At 41.1% G+C, this 18,876-nt stretch overlaps 1 protein-coding gene across 1 annotated transcript in view; it reads right to left on the minus strand.

Moving 5' to 3' along the window:
• Positions 1-11,122: 11,122 nt before the first annotated feature.
• Positions 11,123-18,876, minus strand: part of HS6ST3 (heparan sulfate 6-O-sulfotransferase 3) — a 799,545-nt gene continuing 791,791 nt past the window's right edge. Inside the window, exon 2 of the mRNA XM_062194016.1 lies at positions 11,123-18,134. Within this exon, the coding sequence (XP_062050000.1) occupies positions 17,426-18,134 (709 nt within the window). The 3' untranslated portion in view covers positions 11,123-17,425. The remainder of the gene's footprint in view (positions 18,135-18,876) is intronic.

Here is an 18,876-nt window from a genome sequence, read left to right on the forward strand (position 1 = left end):
TGGCCTCTTACCACAGATTGTAAAACACTATTTCCAACTCCAGTCATTTTCCCCTAATGATTCATTGGGTCAATGAGAGACTGCATACACCATAGTGTTCCCACAAGACTATATGGGCTCGTGATGTCACAGCTTCCTTAGTCTGTGTAAGTATACTTTTTGATTTTTGCACAAAATCAAAACGTTTTGCCTAGCAAAACATTTCTCAGAATGCATCCCTATCATGAAGTGACATGTGACTGTATCAGTATGGTTTGAAGCCACAGGCACAGGCTATGGTCTTCAATAAGAAGGCATTCACATGTCTCACTTTGTGCATGTGCGTTTCTGCTGAAAACAAGAAAGCATCAAATAAGTTGCCAGTGACAAAGGGTCATACTTTCCCACCAAAAACAGCAGAAACAGCATTCCTAGAATATTCAATACTGACCCAACAGGGAAAAGTCAGGGGCTTTGCGTAAAAGCCTGATGATGGAGTTCTAGGACCAGAGCCATTTATATCAGGTAGATGCCTTCTCTGTTTCTATTTCAGTGCACTTTGCACCTTCATCCTGTAAAACTGGCTTGTTTACAAAACAGAAAAATAACAATCCAAAGCCTCTGCTTCTGGTTTCTGAGGTTCATGAGTGCCATGCAAAGTTACATCGCACACATGCATTTCTCTGTCTCCTTAGACTCCATCTTTACTGGATTTCAGAAGGATTTGAGGCAGCTTATACTTTAAACTGACTGTGAAGTAGGATCGTTAGAACTGAAACTGGAGCAGAGACTGTGTGGTGGGAGCAGAGTAAGCATGTTTCCATGCTCTTGAAAATGCTGCTTTGTCTGCAAAGTTTCTGGAAGGCACAAAAGGAACATGCTGGACTCCTTAGGAGTGCCATATATCTGACAGCCCAGGTAGTTGTGCAGGGTGCCTTCTTGCTTTGCTGGATCACATTCCCACTATTCAGAAGCTTAATAAAGGATAATTTTTTCAGGATAGATGTTCAGCAAACTATCTACCCTCCTGCAGGACCCACACCACTATCCATCCAGTCCCTCCTTCCTGCCTAGCTGGTGCTCATGGGTGAAGAGGATCTGTTCAGATGTTACCTGAGAAGACTTGAAGACATGGCATTATCTGGACATTTTTGTTCAATTACATTCATCTAATATTTATGTATCAGTTACATTTTCAGAACCTGGAAATACAGAAGTGAAGAGGATAGACATCATGAGCATTCATGTATTACTGGGATCCTTAGAGATTTCTAACATTTGAATACTGAAAGGAATTGATCAGTTTTGGGATATCTTCAGGCACTGCCGATGGTTGTCCAAGGAGATTGTTATAACCTCTTCCAGGCAGTCACGATCACTAGTGCTTGACTGTAGTACCTGGGCAGGGTATGTTGTCAGTTCCTAGGCAGTACTGATGTCCAAAGGGGTTGAGCATACTCAGTTGGTAGAACTATCCTTAGACTAGTTAACCAGGGCCCCTGTGGTCTTCCTCTAGCCACTCTCTCATGGAAAAGGATCCCACGGGGGTTAGGAAGGATGTGCTTACTGAAGGTCCTGAGCCTCCTCCCTCAGCTCCATTTTCCATTCTGGGTCTTAAATCTTCCCAGAATTTTCTGACTAAACAGCACACAACAGCATCCAGGGCCTCCGAAGCCTCTCAAGAGCCATCTTGTCCTGGAGGGAGTCCACCCAAGGAGTGCATGTTGGGGAGGAGAGTTGATAACAGCTTGGACCGTTGGCTTGAGATGTTCACGGACTTGACACAATCTGAGCAAGGGCTAGAAAGAGGAGTGAGGTGGGGAGCAGGCTAAGGCTTCCATAGGAATGTCCACACTTAGTCTTGAAAATATTGGAACAGTCACAATGATCAGGCAGTCTGGGAGGTTATGACAGAGCTAAGATTACAGCCTTGTAGATTGCAAGTCAAGAATGGAGTTCTTTTTGCCAGCAATGAGTTAACACACCACTGTTACCTATTTCTGATTGTTTACGGGAAGATTGGATCATGAAAGGCCAATGAGAGTCTGATTTTTCTTGTCTATCTAAATTACCATCTCAGGAGGTAAAGCAAAGCAATTTACCTTGAGGCTTTCATCAAAGAGATCCATAGACAGTCCAGGAACCACATGCTAACAAGATAGTGAGCCTTAAAGCAGGAAAACAAACTAAAAAGACAAACTTAGACTAAAACGTTTTGCTTCATGATAAGCTTCCACCTTTTCAGGAAAAAGAATCTAAGAAGAGTACTATCAAAGAAATATACATATTCTGGTTAGCTAAATGTTAGGTTAGAACTACTTTTCTTCATAGAATGAAATATGAAAATATTGACACATAACCATGTCCCTCCATGATTACCAATATTGGTAATTTTTACAAATTGCCTTCAAAAAAGTCCCCATTATGTGCATAAGTTCTCTCTCCAAAGCTTGACAAAGAAACAGAAACAAGATAAAATGTCCCCAGCAGGCTCCTCCTTGTTATTACCAAAGATAGGCACACAAAAATTTCTCTTTGCGAAGAGTCAGAAATAGCTTTACAGGCATGCCGTCCTGCCCACAGTGTGTAAATTCTTTGTAGTGATGGGACCTAATATCAAATTGGACTCTTCTCAACTATTACCATTCTAGAGTATGCAGCTAACCAAAGGATTCTTTGTCATTACCATTTCCTCCTCTCTGCTCTTTTGTCTGCATAGGAAGCAAAGCAATAGTTGCCTACTCAGCCCATATGGTGGTTGTGTTATGGGAGACTCTCAGGCCTAATGATTGCCTTGTCTTTTTGCTGTCCTTTAACATCTTCCTTGATCTTCTTAAGCATCTCCATGCTCTTTCCTTCCCACCCTATGGTCCTTTTAGGTAATTCTCCCCCTGGACCATTTGGAAGAATTCTTCAAGGATTCTGTGTGACTAGGCTAGAAGACAGGCTTGGCAGAGAGCAAGACGACATGGTGGAGGGGACAAACTGATGTTTCATAGAGCCATGTTATGGACTGTTTACTATTGTCAACCATCATCATTAAGGTGGTTAAGCAGGGAAATTATATGACCAGGTCCTTGCAAAGGCAGAGTCAGGCTGAGAGGAAAGGTCTGAAACCAGAGAGAACAAAGACTTAATAGTGGAACTTAGACTTCAGATTAAAGCAAAACTGACTTCAAATAGCAAATCCTAATCCCAAAATTTACCATCTGTGAAATCTTTAGGTTGCTTAAAATTTATTTTCTGGAATACTGGATTCCCTAATTAGAGAAAAGTTATGTCACCTAGTAATTCTGTGCCAGTTAAAACAGTATAGGGACCGGCACTGTGGCGTACTGGGTAAAGTCACCGCCTGCAGGGTTGGCATCTCATATGGGCACTGGCTCAATTCCCAGATGCTCCATTTCCAATCCAGCTCTCTGCTATGGCCTGGGAAAGCAGTAGAAGATGGCCCAGTCCTTGGACCTCTGCATCTGCGTGGGAGACCCAGAAGAAGTTCCTGGTTCCTGACTTCAGATCGGCACAACTCTGGCCGTTGCAGCCATCTGGAGAGTAAACCAGCTCATGGAAGACCTCTCTCTCTCTGTCTCTGCCTCTTCTCTCTGGTAACTCTTTCAAATAAATAAATAAATCTTTTTTTAAAAAAGAGGTATAAAAAGGTTCTATTGGCAAACAAGATGAGAGTAGGATACTAGTTGTGGGGATAGACTTTGCAGACAGCATCACCATGGTGAGTAAGAGTTGTTGAGGATGACCAGGGGTTCTACCTTGGGTGAATGATTAATTTTATAGTTTATGACTAAGTTGGAAGTTAAAAAATACAGAAGGGAGGACACTTTTTGTTCAGAAGGTAAAAGACCAGATAAGGAATATCATTTTGGATAAACTGAATTGAGAGGTGAATAGAAGACACTCAGGTGCAGGTGTTCATCATGTCATTAAAATAGAGATCTAGAGAATATCAGCTATTTGGGACTTGTCAGAATATAGGTCATTATATTGATGCTAGGTGATTTGCTTAGCTTACACAGGAGGACATATTGGATCAATTCACTCATTAACTCTTTCACCTTTTAATTCATTCTTATATAGTTAATCTATATATTAACTCCCTACTATGTGCTAGGCTTAGTGCTAGTGAATGGGAAGAAGTGATCCCTGATGGTAAGGATCTTCAGTCTCTAGTAAAGGAACAAAGAGGGTTAGGAATGCTCCTGACCTTAAATCTTGGGCAATCATGAATCCATGTATATATGCTGCTCGCTGAGCTAGGCATGGAGAGACTGAGCTGGTCTGCAGTTGTGGATCATGATATACGGAGGAGGGAAGACTGTCTGGGCTGAGAGTGAGCACAGAGCAAAGTGTGAATCCAGAATAAATGTTGTACAATAAAGGACAAGAAAGGTGGAGTGTTTGGGTTCAGATGGTTGGGGGTGAAGAGTTTCCTTAAACTTGATCTGGGGGCAAGGCAAGGGCATTTTCTTGGGAACTTGTCACTTGGCTTATGAGTATAAAAGAAATTACCAAAACCATCAAAGAAGAACCTCTGCTCTTTCAATGACAATGAAAAGACTTAAGTTATCATCATTCTGGGTACAGATCTAGAAGGGGGTGAAGTTATTGTAGACTCTCTACTAAGTCATAGAGATGATTATGGAGGAAATATCTTGGTAAGCTGCATTTGGGGACTGTTTAAAAAGCAATGAACATTGTCCCAATGACTTAGTAAAACTGGTCATAATACCAATATATCCAACATCATAGCGTTGATGCTGTTTTTCTGAAATTGCAGAATCTCACCTAGGGATGGTTCTCTCCCCGTGCATGTGAAGAAAATGATATCAGCAGGGGACTGTGACTCTTCAGCCGCGACTGAGTGCATAGATTGTGCTTCTGCTTCTCCCTTAACATGGGGTGCACGGTGGTTGGTGGGGGCTCACTGGCTGTGACTTGCAGCTGCACTTGTAAGCACTAACCATCAGCAGTGACTTCTTAGAAGAGCCGTAATTTATATGCTTCTGCTTAAAACTTAACTGGCAGGCTTCCTGGCAGGGCTCCTGGGAGTGATGCCCTGATTTGCAAGGATTTAATGACTTCTTGTCGTCTAACACCTGTAGGTATAGAGATGAGCAAGGGAGGGCATTAGCACCTGGCTGTGCCTCAGATAAAGTGAGCACCATGGATATGCGAAGGCACTATCTTTCCTTTCCAGAAAAGAATTCTTTATGTTGTATTTATTCAATAATGGTTACCGTGATATTAAAACTGTCAATGTTCTTATACAGAAATATGTAAAAAATATATTTTTAAATTAAGAAAAATCATGCTATCTCCTACTTCCCCCTTACTTAGTGTATATTATTGTGCTTTTAGCTAGTCATAAATTAAACTTGAAAGCAGTGCATTTCTATTGTTCAGATACAATTTTCATTCCTTCAGGTTTTTTTTTTTCTCACTAAGCAAATATATTTTTCCTAGGAACTGATGACATCCTGAAAGCAAGCTGTCCCCATGGCTTTCAAACCCTAATTGTGAAGTCCTAGTTTCTTCTTTATCTTCATGTCTTCTTATTTCTCACTCAACAAGTGTCTGAATAATTTAAATGATCATATAGGCACAAGCATTGATAGGAGCAGTGAAGACACTGACATTGACTGTAACTCAGTACTTCCAGATGAAGATGAGAACTTTAATAAATGTTTATTATCTGCCCTCTTTCAATAAAGTTGTAATGCTAACTGTAATGATAGTATAGCCACAACAATATGAATCTAAAGTCCCAGCTTATTTCTAATCTGGAGTTGTCGATCCAGAGAATTAAAATAAACAATTGGAAGTAGGAAGAGGGATGAAGGTAAATGTGAACATCTTCAATTACAAAAAGGAAAGGAAAGTCAACTAAATGTTGTTGCATTCTTTTTTTTTTTTTTTTTTTTTTTTGGGACAGGCAGAGTAGACAGTGAGAGAGAGAGAGACAGAGAGAAAGGTCTTTGTTGTTGCATTCTTAATATTGATTCCAAAGAAACCATAGTTTATGATGACAGGAAAAAAAAAAGAAACAGTAGAAATCAGAAAACAATGGAAAGCCACAACTCTCAGGTTGAAAGGCAAGAACTCAGATTATATGGAGAATTAAACAACATGTTAATTGTAAATTATGAAATGTTGAAAATAATACTAAGATGAAAGAAGAATTTAAAGCAAAAGCTATCAAATGATACAAAACAGGTCATTTTGTACTGAGAATGATAGTTTCAACAATAAAGGGCATGGAAGTCATTAACACAATAATAAATCACCAAAATGCAGAGGCTAAAAACTCTTATGAATTGAAAAAAATATGGATAAAGTTGATAAAATATTGATAATGATTGATAAAAACTGTTAAGAATTCATAAAATTCTTGTCAATCATCTGTCTACTAAATTAAATATGTTTATATATACATGCATATATATGTATATATATGCGTATTTAGGATTTAAATGATTATATGCAGCTATATACTTATAATATACAGTTATATATAGTTTATATCATATACCTGTTTGTCTTATATCTATTTTCAAAGGCAATGCATATTATTTTCAGGTATTCATGGACTTTTTATAAGAATTGAATACATACAAAGCTCCTACATAATAAAAATTCTGTAGGCAGAATTAGCTGAGCACCACACATTGGTTAAAAAATAATGGAAACAATACAAGTATGTTGCAAAATAATGTGAAGGGGTGGCTGCAACCAATGATTGAAATAAACTTCAATAGAGGGGCCAGCACCATGGCTCACTTGGTTAATCCTTTGCCTGCGGTGCCAGCATCCTTTGTGGGCACTGGGTTCTAGTCCCGGTCGCTCCTCTTCCAGTCCAGCTCTCTGTTGTGGCCCGGGAAGGCAGTGGAGGATGGCCCAAGTGCTTGGGCCCTGCACCCACATGGGAGACCAGGAGAAGGCACCTGGCTCCTGGCTTCGGATCGGCATAGCTCTGGCTGTAGCGGCCATCTAGGGGGTGAATCAACGGAAGGAAGACCTTTCTCTTTGTCTCTCTCTCTCTCTCTCACTGCCTATAATTCTACCTGTCCAAAAAAAAAAAAAAAAAAAACTTCAATAGAAATGTGAGTGTAAAGATAAACTGCCAATAAAAATGAAAAGTTAGGCATTATGAGATAGATGAAATTTAAAGCACTAAATCAATGAAATAAAGCTTTGAAAACAATTAAACATTATTTTAAGCATAGAAAATTAGGATGAAATTCAACCATAAATGTACAGTTATAAATTGGGAACTGAAATTAAGCAGCAGAAAAAATAAAGTAAAATATAAAAATGAAAAATATAAGCATGAATAGGAAGACAAAAATATGTTAAAAGGATTGAACAGGAATATGAAGGACTATGAAAGAATGAGCATACAAGTTGGAAAGTTCCAGAAATAAAGAGGGGTGCATGCTGTGATGCAGGGAGGTAAGCTGCTGCCTGGAGCTCCCATGGCCCACAGTGGAGTGCCCGGTGAGTCCCTGATACGTTGTGCTTCTGACCCCGCTCACTGCTAACGTGCTGGAAAATAGCAGGTGACGGCCCAAGTACCCGAGTTCATGCCACCCATGTGGGAGATATGATGGAGTTTCTGGCCCCTGGCTTCAGTCTAGCCCACCCCAGCTGTTTGTGGCTATTTGGAGAGTCAACCAGAAGATGGAAGATTTCTTTCTCTGTCTCTGTCTTTCACACAAATAAATCAATGGTTTTTTAAAAAGTAGAAAAGAAGTGCAAGGTGGCCAGTAAATCTAGAACCTTGAAATGGAAGGCATAGGGTGAAGCTCCAAACAATGGAAAAGAACAGAAACGTGTACAAAGAATGTATAGATTGCATGAAATACATAAAAATAATTTCAGAGTGTCTATAACATAAGGATTTCTAAGAACTTTGTCTTTTCCTAATTATCTAAGGTCATGTATTATTTTGTAATCATAACAATTAATATTTTTAATATAATTAAAATTATCCTGGAATATTTATACTCCATTAGTTTGCAAACCTGAATTTATTATGAAAACTGGTCTGTGAGGGTAAAATGGTATTTATATTGAGGGTAGAGTTCCCATAAGTTCAACATTCTTCAACCTTATTTTCAACATTATAGTTTTCCCCTTTAATTGGAAATAACAGAAATGTGGATTTAAAGGAGATTTTAAAATTGAAAGACAGACTCCTTTTCGGTAACTTCAACAACTGAACTAACATCTAAGATTTCTGTTTCAGCCATTAACAGGTAGAAGTATTGGGTAAAATATGTCAAAATAACTTTTAAAACCATAGCTGAATTCAAAAGACCAGAAGATGAATCTGCAGGTGCTGGGACAAAGCATCCTGGAACATGGGGCTCTCTCAGGGCAGGTTTTGTTCCCCAGGGAGTGGAGTGTGGGATTAAGATGTGTGTGTGAGCAAAGTTGACTGGGACTACACCTGCAGGGGAGTAAAGGAGGCAGGAAGGGCCACTGCGGTTTGGCTGTAAGCACAGAAGTTCATGTACTGGAAACCTAACTCCCAGGGCAACAGTATTAACAGTCGCGGTCTTGTAGAAGGCATTTGGGTCATGAGGGCTCCACGCCTATGAACAGATTAACGCTGTGAGTTCAGTGTCCTGCTCTCACTCTCTCTCTCTTTGCCTTTCCATCATGAGATGACACAGCAAGAAGTCCCTTGCCAGATGCTAGCCCTTGATCTTGGACTGCCCAGTCTTCAGAACTGTGAGCCAAACTGTCCATTTTAAATTACCCAGCCTTTGATTTCTGTTACAGCTGCACAAAACAGACTAAGCCAGGGGCAGAGGAAGAAAGCGACCTGAGATTTCACAACAGAGTCCTCAGGTGATCCTACAGGGCTTTTGAGCAAAGGCTATCCTTCCGAGTTGTTGCTTGTCGAAGATTCTGGCCCTACCTGCACAAAATCCCCATCAGATGTGGCATGGCCCCAGGAGGTGGCAGGACCTTGGAGAAGTGCCTCCACCTAAGAGCAGGTCCTTGAGAGACAGCCAGCTGAGAGCTGCTGGACAGCAGCCAACACTCCCAGCCTCCTATGGCCTGAGCCCTTGAGTCCTGGGGCAGGTGGGGTGGCTCTAGAGAGATACATATGATTTTCTTTAATGACATAGTTGAATTGAAAATTGAAAAAACATTTTTTTTCATAATTCACTTACTTTTCACAATCTTGAAATACTTTTTTTCTGGATTATTTGGAAAATGCAACCATGCACTCCACCATCCTCTCAATACTCAGGTATAAACTGATTAACTTCCATGTTATTTACATTAGTGGAAAATGATCAGAATGATAAAAATATGGTAATTGTAAAATTATAAGCAGCTATTAAATTTGTGTTTCCAAAGAATGCATAGATTGCATGAAATAGATAAAAATAATCTTAGAGTTTGTATAACATAAGAATTTCTAAGAACTTTGTCTCTTCCTAATTCTCTAAGGTCATGTATTATTTTGTAATCATAACAATTAATATTTTTAATATAATTAAAATTATCCTGGAATATTTATACTCCATTAGTTTGCAAGCCTGCATTTAATATGAAAACTGGTCTGTGAGGGTAAAACGGTATTTTATTTGAGAGTAGAGTTCCCATAAGTTCAACATGCTTCAACCTTATTTACAACATTACAGATTTCCCCTTTAATTGGCAGATTCCTGTTCCATGGTTTCCGTTACTCATGATTGGCCTCAGTTCAAAATATTAAATGGCAAGTTATGGAAACAAACAAATTAGAGGCCTCCAATTGTGTGCCCATCTGATCCCAGCCCCAATCCCCTGGGAACCTGACTCATCCTTTGGCCCGGCATATCCGTGTGTCTTACTGTTACATGCTAGCCGCCCGTCACAAGCAGTCCATCTGGTTATCAGATCAATTGAGGCAGTAGGCAGTACTTGCATTCAAGTAACTCCTATTTAATTTAGCAATGGCCCCCAAACACAGGATGGTGAGGCTGGCCATTTGCATGTGCCAAAGAGAAATTCTGACATGTTTGCTTTAAGTCTAAAAGTCAAAGCTCACGTTTTAAGAAAAGAGGAAAAAATATCACATGCCGAGGTTGTTAAGATTTATGTCAAGAACGAAACATATTACAAAAAGGATTTGGTATTAACAGCAGTTTTGGGCATCCAGTGGGACACTTGAAACATATCTCCGTGGATGAGAGGGGATTACTGCATTTTAACAAGGAAAAAATGTAAATCTTAAGGTCCACAGGTCCTTCTCTTACCTGAAGTTTTCCTTGACAGGCAAAAAGCCCACATTGTCTCCTCTTTGCATGTGCACACATGCAGACCACGTGTTTCAGTGTGTTTATCTACACCTGTCTTTTGAAGCCTCCCTTATGGCAACTTCACCTGCCCTCACGTCAAGCTCCCTTTGCGTGTAATTCCCACCAGGTAGAGGGACAACGTCAATCACAGTTTTCTCAGGGTACAAATCCCACCCATAGCAGGGCAAGGATCCACAAGAAAATATAAGCTGCATCATTCAAGAAATTTTTGAAGAAACTTGCTCTACTATAATCTCCTTTGCTTATAGTATAGGAATTAGTTACTGCTGTCGAACCATACACACTAAGATTGGGGAGAGTGTTTGTTGTTGTTTGTGGATTTTTTCCTTTCCACCCTCCCTCCCTCTTTTCTTTCCCCTTTTCTTCCTTTAGATTGTTTTCCCAGATCTGTTGCTCCAACCCCTGATTATCTCTGAGCTTTCTCCAATCCTCACCTCATCCCTCACCCCAACGTGACTTTTCTAAGTTGCACAGCAGATTGCAAAGTGTTGGAGTGGGCCTGGGCTGGGGGAAGGGGGTCTTCAAGAACATGGTTTTAGAAGCCTGTGTTTGAGGGCTTGTGAAATCCTTCCTGGCCCTAGAGGCTCTCAATTCTTTCAATCTATATTTTCTTTGTATTTTATGGCTTTTAAAGTTTCACATCCAATAACCGCATTTGTATCCAAAGCATGGATTTTTCAGTTTGAAAAAGTTGGCCTTGTGGATCCAATTCCCATAAATCTCTAAAAGTGTTTAACTTTTTTTTCAGTTTACAAAAAATGTCTCTGACAAAAACACAGGGGGAAAACAATTGTTCTTGACATCACAACAGTTTAATATGTTAACTTATTCATTAAATTGTGCTTCACACCAATGGAAATCCTCAGTTCTACAAACTATCATTTTAAATAGCAATAAAGATTGATCATGTCACAATACAATCTCCTAGTAACCAAGTTCATACATATTATTGCACAGAAACAAAAGGAAATACCTCTTAGGAGAAATAATTTACTATCTATTGAATATCTATCTTTACATCTAAAATGGGGCACCAGATAAAGATCCAAATTTTTCTTCCCAACATTGTTGATAAAAATAAAAGAAAAAATAATGCAAGAAAATCCCAGGAAGGGCTTCTGGAGGGAGAAAAGAAGGTAAAGAATGGATGACCACAGAATCGACACCAAAAAAGTGACAAGGAGGTGAGAGACAAATGTGACACTGATTAAATCACACACAACTCCCGCTTCTCAGAACACCTGTTTTCCCCGGCAAGAAGGGAAGGGTTTTTTAAGCACAGACATCTGGTCCATTGATGGGTTCCCACAGCACAGCAGCACATGCCACAGGAGGACAGTTGCAGTCTTTTCCACAGACCACTTAGAACAGAGCCTCAGGAACCCTCTGTGGATCTGCAGCGTCCGATCTGGAGATCTGTTCGGTTACCTCGAGTCCTTGCCTGGAAGTTCAGAGGCTTTTGCCTTGCCGGTGTTGCTGGTGTTAACAACATAGGTTCCCAGGTTTCTCCTTTGGGCGTCTCAGCGCCTCTGCAAAGGCAGGTGAATTCTGTCAATGCACTGTGAAGATGGGTCCATGTGCATTCCATCCACTAGGCTACAAAACACACAGGTCTCAGATCCCACCCACTTTCCCAGAAGCACTAACTCCAAGTTTCAGGGAATGTTTTGAGATGTGCCCTGGTGAAAGAGGTGAGAGAATAGTAGGTATTGACCAATGTCCAGTAGAGATGGAGGAAGGGAAGCCACAAGTGCCTTGGAAAAGATGGCACAACATAGTTAGAAGCATAGGCTCAGCCAGCCCTGATATCCAGCCTGAAGACTTTGGTTGCAGTTCCAGAGACCAATGGAGGCACAACAGCTATGGAAAAGGAAACCTCAGAGTCACACCTGTGATCAGATCACGCTCTTTTTTCTTAAGTCCAACCCAACTTTCCGTGTTTCAGTTCCTCCAGTACAATCAACCTTCATTCCATAAAACCATCCCATGCTCTGATCTTTCAGGAGCTTCATTCGGTTTTTGTTTCTTTTAAGTTCCTAAAATAATTACAGTTTACCTGTTTCCAGCTTTCTTTTGTTTTTGAGGACAGAAACTATATCCTAGTCATTTTTAGTCATTTTTAAAAAGTTTTCCAATATTGCCTTGCACGTATTTAACTCCTCATCTTTCAGCTTTTGAAATATCTGCCTCCCTTTCAGGAGTCCCACTATTTCTGTAGTCAGCCATAGTCACCCAACCCCTCCACCTCTGATGATCCCATTATATAGGACTTTCATCTCAGCCAGAGGTCATGGTGGGTGGGAAAGGAATCAGATAAACTCTCCATGTGAAGGTGTTAGCTTATGACAAGTTAAAGCATTTCTTCTCTCCAGCAAATAAGCAAAAGGAACTCATTCAATACCAAATAAAACCTTCAAAACTAAAGCAATCCCTTGCTGATAAAATGAAGAAGTAGAGAAAGAGTTTTTTTTTTTTTTTTTTTTGTATGGGTTCTATTGATCGCCCCTTAAGCTTCACTAACAGGCGGCTACAAGTTTTGAATATTTCTAACACTGAGCTTCCCCAAGGATTGTAAGCACAGCTCTTCAGCCGTCATCTTGCATAGTTCTGGAGTTGGATATGGCACACATCCAACTAGTTTGTCTGAATGTCTTCCCTGAGGTCCAGTGATTCTCACCCCCACTGCAACACTCCCCACCTCTTGGACCCTTTATTCATAATAAGAATGCCCCTTCTTTGAGGAAGGAAGTTGAAAGTCAACTCAACGCGTCTCCATGGCATTTTCTAAGTCACTGCACTTCCAAAAAAAGGTAAGGGAAGACATAAATCAATGAAGGTTTAGTTTTGATATTCTTGCAATTCCCAATCCAAAACTGAAGCTGAGCAGCATAAAGCAGTAGGAATGTCTATAAATCAAAAGGCTGGGGCTCTGAGTAGCTTTGCTAATAAATTAGAATCTTTGGGAAATCTTTCAACACCATTGAATCTCCATTCCAACTTATCAAATGGGAAAATGAATCGAGATCCTATTTAACACACAAGAATATAATGAAGACTCAAATGAGATAATAAATGTAAAAATGTTTTGAAAAGCGTTGCATGCTATACAAAGTGGTGAAATTTAATCTTATCCTTTGCAAAACATGTGATGAAATAAATGACGTTGAGAAGCATCTGAAATATTTTTCAATTCCCTTTTATGTCAGACACTGAAAGTTTTGTCAGTATTAATTTTTACATTGTTTCTTTAATAGAACTCCCACATTTGTCAAGGCACATGGCAACCCATAATAAAGACATTTCCTAGTCTTTGTAGATGTGGCTAATGTCTAGGTTCTGCTCCATGAGATGTGACTAGATGCAATATATGCAGTTTCCATCCACTTCCCTTCTACGGTCTCAAATGTAAATGAGGTGGCAGGAGCCACAGCAGCCATCTTGGATCATGAGATGAATGCTGCACATTATGACAAAAGAGCAACCAGAGAACACCTGGGCTTCTGGTGATGTCATACATCAAAGCTATCAAAGTAGTCTATCTTTAAGTGAGAGAGAAATTGTTTTAATTTTGTTTGATTTTACTATTGTTTTGAATTTCTTGGCTAAGATAGACAAATAACAACTCTGTCCAATATACACACGCTGTTCAATAATACATTCTTACTTCCTTGCCAGTTCTATTTTATAGACCTTCTTCCCAGTATTAGAACAGCATGTCTACTCAAACTCTTGAGAAATTACTTTGAGGGCATAACCAAATGGATTCTCATATTTCAAAGTTTCTTTAAACTATTTAAAGTTACCTCCTTGGAATGATAACATTTCTTTATCATTTTTAAATAACACATGATATCACAAGCTATCATCTAACATTGATTAGTAGTGCTATCAATTATTAATGAGTATTAAAGTAATACTTATGGCAGTTTTCTCCAGTTACCAAGAGTAGGTGGCCAAAAAGTTGAAGGCAAAATGAACAATGTGTACCTTAATTCTTAATAAAATTTAAAAGCACATGTACATGCCCATATTCCGAAGGACATCTACCCCAGTCTGGTTATTGGTGTAGTTATTGCCAAGACAAAGAAAAGGATGTCTATGAGCAACCTTGGGAGTGGAAGCCTATGCATTCCCTGGGGAATTTGAGGCTGGGGAGCAGGAAGGGGCTCTCTTCTTGCACTGTGGACACTGATGTGTCTGTAGTTGATTTGTTTTGCAGTCTTGAGACAGCTGAATTGCCCACATATACTTAGGCCCAGCTGCCTTCCGCTGGCATCCTTCCCTGAGCTTCACTCAGCATGTAGGTGTGCAGTCAATTTTCAGAGAACACACTGTATCCCTACCTCTCTATTTCTATCAACATAGGACCTCAGGGATGTAAAAGTGTGCTGCTTTAGAATGAAATGATATGAGGGAGGAAGCCCATGTCGGTCTTTTTTAATTTGCTCATCCCTGGCCTTGGGCCAACAAAGAGATGGTTTCTCTTCTGAACATCCTGATATCTTGTCTCAGGTGGAGCACCATACATCATGGCAAGGCAGTGGAAAGCCTTTTGAGATAAATCCTGAGGCGCCTAAGGAACAGTGTGAAGTCAGCAGGGGCTACCTCCAAGTCTCAGCTATGCAGGAATTCTCTGCCAAAAATTTAAAGTGAGTTTAAAGGGAACAATCTGAATGCTAAGTTGTTTTTATTTTCCACATGACAAAACACTGCATCATCATTGTGTGTGTGTGTGTGCGCCCGCATGCATGTGTATGTGTCACAGTGGCAGGCAGAAGGGTAATTTGCAGTCCTGCTATTCTAAGCAGAACATTATTAGATCTTAACATTGAACTATAAAGATAGAGATGGAGATGGAGATGGAGATGGAGATGGAGAGAGAGAGCGAGAGCGAGCGAGCTGCTCATTATTACCAGCTGCAATCTTCCTTCACTCTCTACCTTAGGAACAAAGCACAGGGAAGGGAGACACGAATGAATAAGCGGTGTTCATTTGTCCATTTTTAAGTGACTCAAAAAAGTCTGGTTGCCTAAACTGTCATCTATCTCTCTATTCCTTGATGGACCAGTGATGTGGAGGGCGTTGGACTCACCCAAGGCAGCATGGCTCTGGTTCCTTATAAGCTTGGTGCTGTCACAGCTGCACCACAAACTGCAGTTAAAGGCAATCAGTTCTTGCAACAGCATCTGGCTTCTTGCATGTTTGGTGGCATGAGCTCTTGTCTCAGATGTATGGGATGACGGAGTAAAAAGAGCTGCACTTTGCAATTAGCTAGACCTAGTTGCCAACCGGTAAGGTTGCTACTTAGCATCTATGGGCTTCTCTTTTCTCATCTACGAAATTTTTGAAGGTATGGAAAGAGTCTTCTCTCAGTCTTGGCACAGAGGGCCATCCCTTGCACCACAGATGAAGCCAAGGTGGGGTGAGAGAAACGTGTGAGCCATTTCTCCAGATCTCCATTTGATGGAGATGCCAAACTCCTCTCTATTCGTGTAGGCGGCTCTACAAACACCTGTGGGTTGATTGACTCTCAACCCCAGAGAGAGTATTCTGGAGGCTGAGAAGTGGCTTAAGCAAAGCTGGCTTAAACATCAAACATGTTGGATATCAATGAAATAGGCTTTTCAATCTGATTTAGGGGTTTCACTCATTTTGCCTTCAGCTCCTTGAAGGGATTGATCAGATCAATCTGTTGTGTAACTTCCTATCCACTCTGATCCTCCCACTGAATGCTAGGCGAAGGCTTTCTCTCTTCCTTCACACTCCCCTTGTTTTTCAAAAAGACTTCTTTCCATTATCATTGAGTAAAGGCAAAAATAAGGATCACTTGGCAATGCAGCACATGTTTTGGTCCAGTTTTATGCACTCTAGACCTGATTTGCTGGCTGGATCCATAGTCTAGTAACAGGTAAAGATCATATGGGAAGAAAATAAGTTACCATGCTAGAGATATTCAGGAGTGTGTGCCGTGAGGGGTAGAAAAGACATCTAAATTCCTAGGACAGGTGTCCTATTAATGGGGTTCCATGTCTCCTAGCCTAACTCAGAGCTATTACTCATTTAGGGACCTCAAATACATTTTGCATACATGCTAGTTATGCTCCTAATCCAGGTCAAGTTCTTTATAAATTATTTTCCTTTGTGTTAGCAGAATTTCAAACCTGGCAGTACCATATCAAAGACAATGACTGCTCCAAAGGGGTTAAACTCAAATATTTCTATAAAAACAAGGGTTCTGTAGCTGGCTTGGAAATGTAAACCATATAGTTCTCCTCCTGCTTTGTTTTCTTCTCTTAATTTACCATTCATTGCTCACATTGAAGATTGAAACTGGTAAGCTGTGATCAGCTTACACATTAATAAATAAGCAAGTTATTGGAAACACCTCACCAATGTTCAGTTTGCAGGAATTGCAATCATCCCTGTCCTATATCCACTCCCTGTTCCCTAAACGATGGAGAGGAAGCATGGCTTAGCACTAGGGTGTTTGGGTTTTGCTGGATGTGGGTCTCCGGCGATGGTCAACAGTAGGGTAATTTTGTTTAAAAGCATCTGCAACAACAAAACACATCACTCTACTTATGATTTAAACACATCCAAATAGAGTTCAAAGATGAGAGCCCACAGTCAATGAAGCGTTGCCAGAAAACCTCATCTAAGGGCTAAAAGGTCCTTTTCTGTCTAATGAAACAGACCAATATTTCCACAGCAGAGACAGTACGAAACAGACTGGATTCAGCGGAACATCCAAGCCACAGTTTGGCTTTTCATGTGTGCCTCTGTGGATTCTAGGCACCAGAACTATAACCTATGCTGCTGCAAAGGTTGCAGCGACTGTTTTCTTTTGGCTGCTTCTCCTCTTGACCTCCTAAAGTGGTCTATGTTGGACACATTCCTCTCCTGTTTAACAGCATGGATAGAATAATGTGCGAAATAAAAGAACAAGGTGGTTAATCTCCAGCTGGATAAAAATGAAGACAGAGGAAGTGCACGTCCAATTCAAGTCACCTACAGCCAGAAGTTCTCAGAATAACCTGACATCTTCAACTAATTCAATAAAAGTCAATGCACCTGCTCATCCTTCCCCTACCAAGAGAGGAGCAGGCAGGGGGTCACCATCTCACCACCTGGCTGTTGTAGTCCTCCGTGACAGTCCTCTCTGTGGCCACATCCTCTTTTGGCCAACGGTGGGCCCTGTGCTCTCTCTGCAGCCTCCGTTCCTCCCGCCTCTTTTGGCGGTCTCTCTGGTGCACTAGCTGCTTGGTGTGATGGTAGCGTTGCTGGAAGAGATCTTTTGCATACTCGTAAAGCTGCATGTCCAGGAAGTTTAGCTCCTCAATATGTTGGCGGGCACCCTCATTGATTTCCACATTGGAAGCCCGTGTGATATTGAACTGTGTGAAGGGGGAGATGAACTTGAGATTGAATGTCCTCTCAAAGAGAAACTGTGTCTTCCTCTGGAATTCAGTGAGCCCAAAGAAGGCCATGTTCTTCAGGTTGTTCTTTGCACTTTGCAACAGGATGGTGTTTCTTTCACTCTCATTCATGAAAGTCAAGTTGTAGCAGCCCACCAGGCTGAGGTCTGCCAGCATTCTCACTTGGCGGTTGTTAGCCAGGTTGTAGCTGCAATCCATAAACTCCCGCAAGCTAACCCCAGACCAGTCGTCCCCAGGGTAGCAGGTAGGCAGCTCATCAGGGGTGGGGCTTCTTCCATCACACATATGGAGAGAAGTTTTCCATGTGGCCCCTCGTTGGACATGTTTCCACTCACTCAGGTAGCGAGACACTGGATCCCGCAACATTGTGATGTAGTAGAAATTCCTGGAAGAAATTAGAGGCAGGAGGTCAGTAGCTGACACTCTAACACTGGGATTCAGAGTATCTGTAATTTCATATCCATATCGAGTCACTGGAATCTTGGAACATTGTGAACTTGGACTCTTGTGAACACTGGATTTGCAATTTTCAGGCATATGTACATGCAAGGGGTCTTCCAAAAGCATATGAAAAAGGTGTATTATTAAAAGGAACTATATAGGGGCTGGCGCTGTGGCACAGCAGGTTAACACCCTGGCCTGAAGCGCCGGCATCCCATAGGGGCACCGGTTCTAGTCCCGGCTGCTCCTCTTCCGATCCAGCTCTCTGCTATGGCCTGGGAAAGCAATAGAACATGGCCCAAGTCTTTTCAGATAGTGTTAAGTATTCTTTAATAGTACACCAAGACTTGACAAGTGGTAGTTCTCTTTAAAAAAAAAATGTAAGGGGCCGGCACTGTGGCAGAACGGGTTAATACTCTGGCCTGAAGTGCCAGCATCCCATTTGGGCACCAGTTTGAGACCCAGCTGCTCCACTTCCAATCCAGCTCTCTGCTATGGCCTGGGAGAGAAGTAGAAGATGGCCCAAGACCTTGGGCCCCTGCATCCGCGTAGGAGACCTGGAAGAAACTCCTGGTTCCTGGCTTCGGATCGGTGAAGCTCCAGCCGTTGCGGCCAATTGGGAGTGAACCATCAGATGGAGGACCTCTCTTTCCCTCTCTCTCTGCTTCTCCTCTCTCTGTATAACT

Source organism: Lepus europaeus, chromosome 6 (assembly GCF_033115175.1).
Source record: "Lepus europaeus isolate LE1 chromosome 6, mLepTim1.pri, whole genome shotgun sequence".
NCBI lineage: Eukaryota > Metazoa > Chordata > Mammalia > Lagomorpha > Leporidae > Lepus > Lepus europaeus.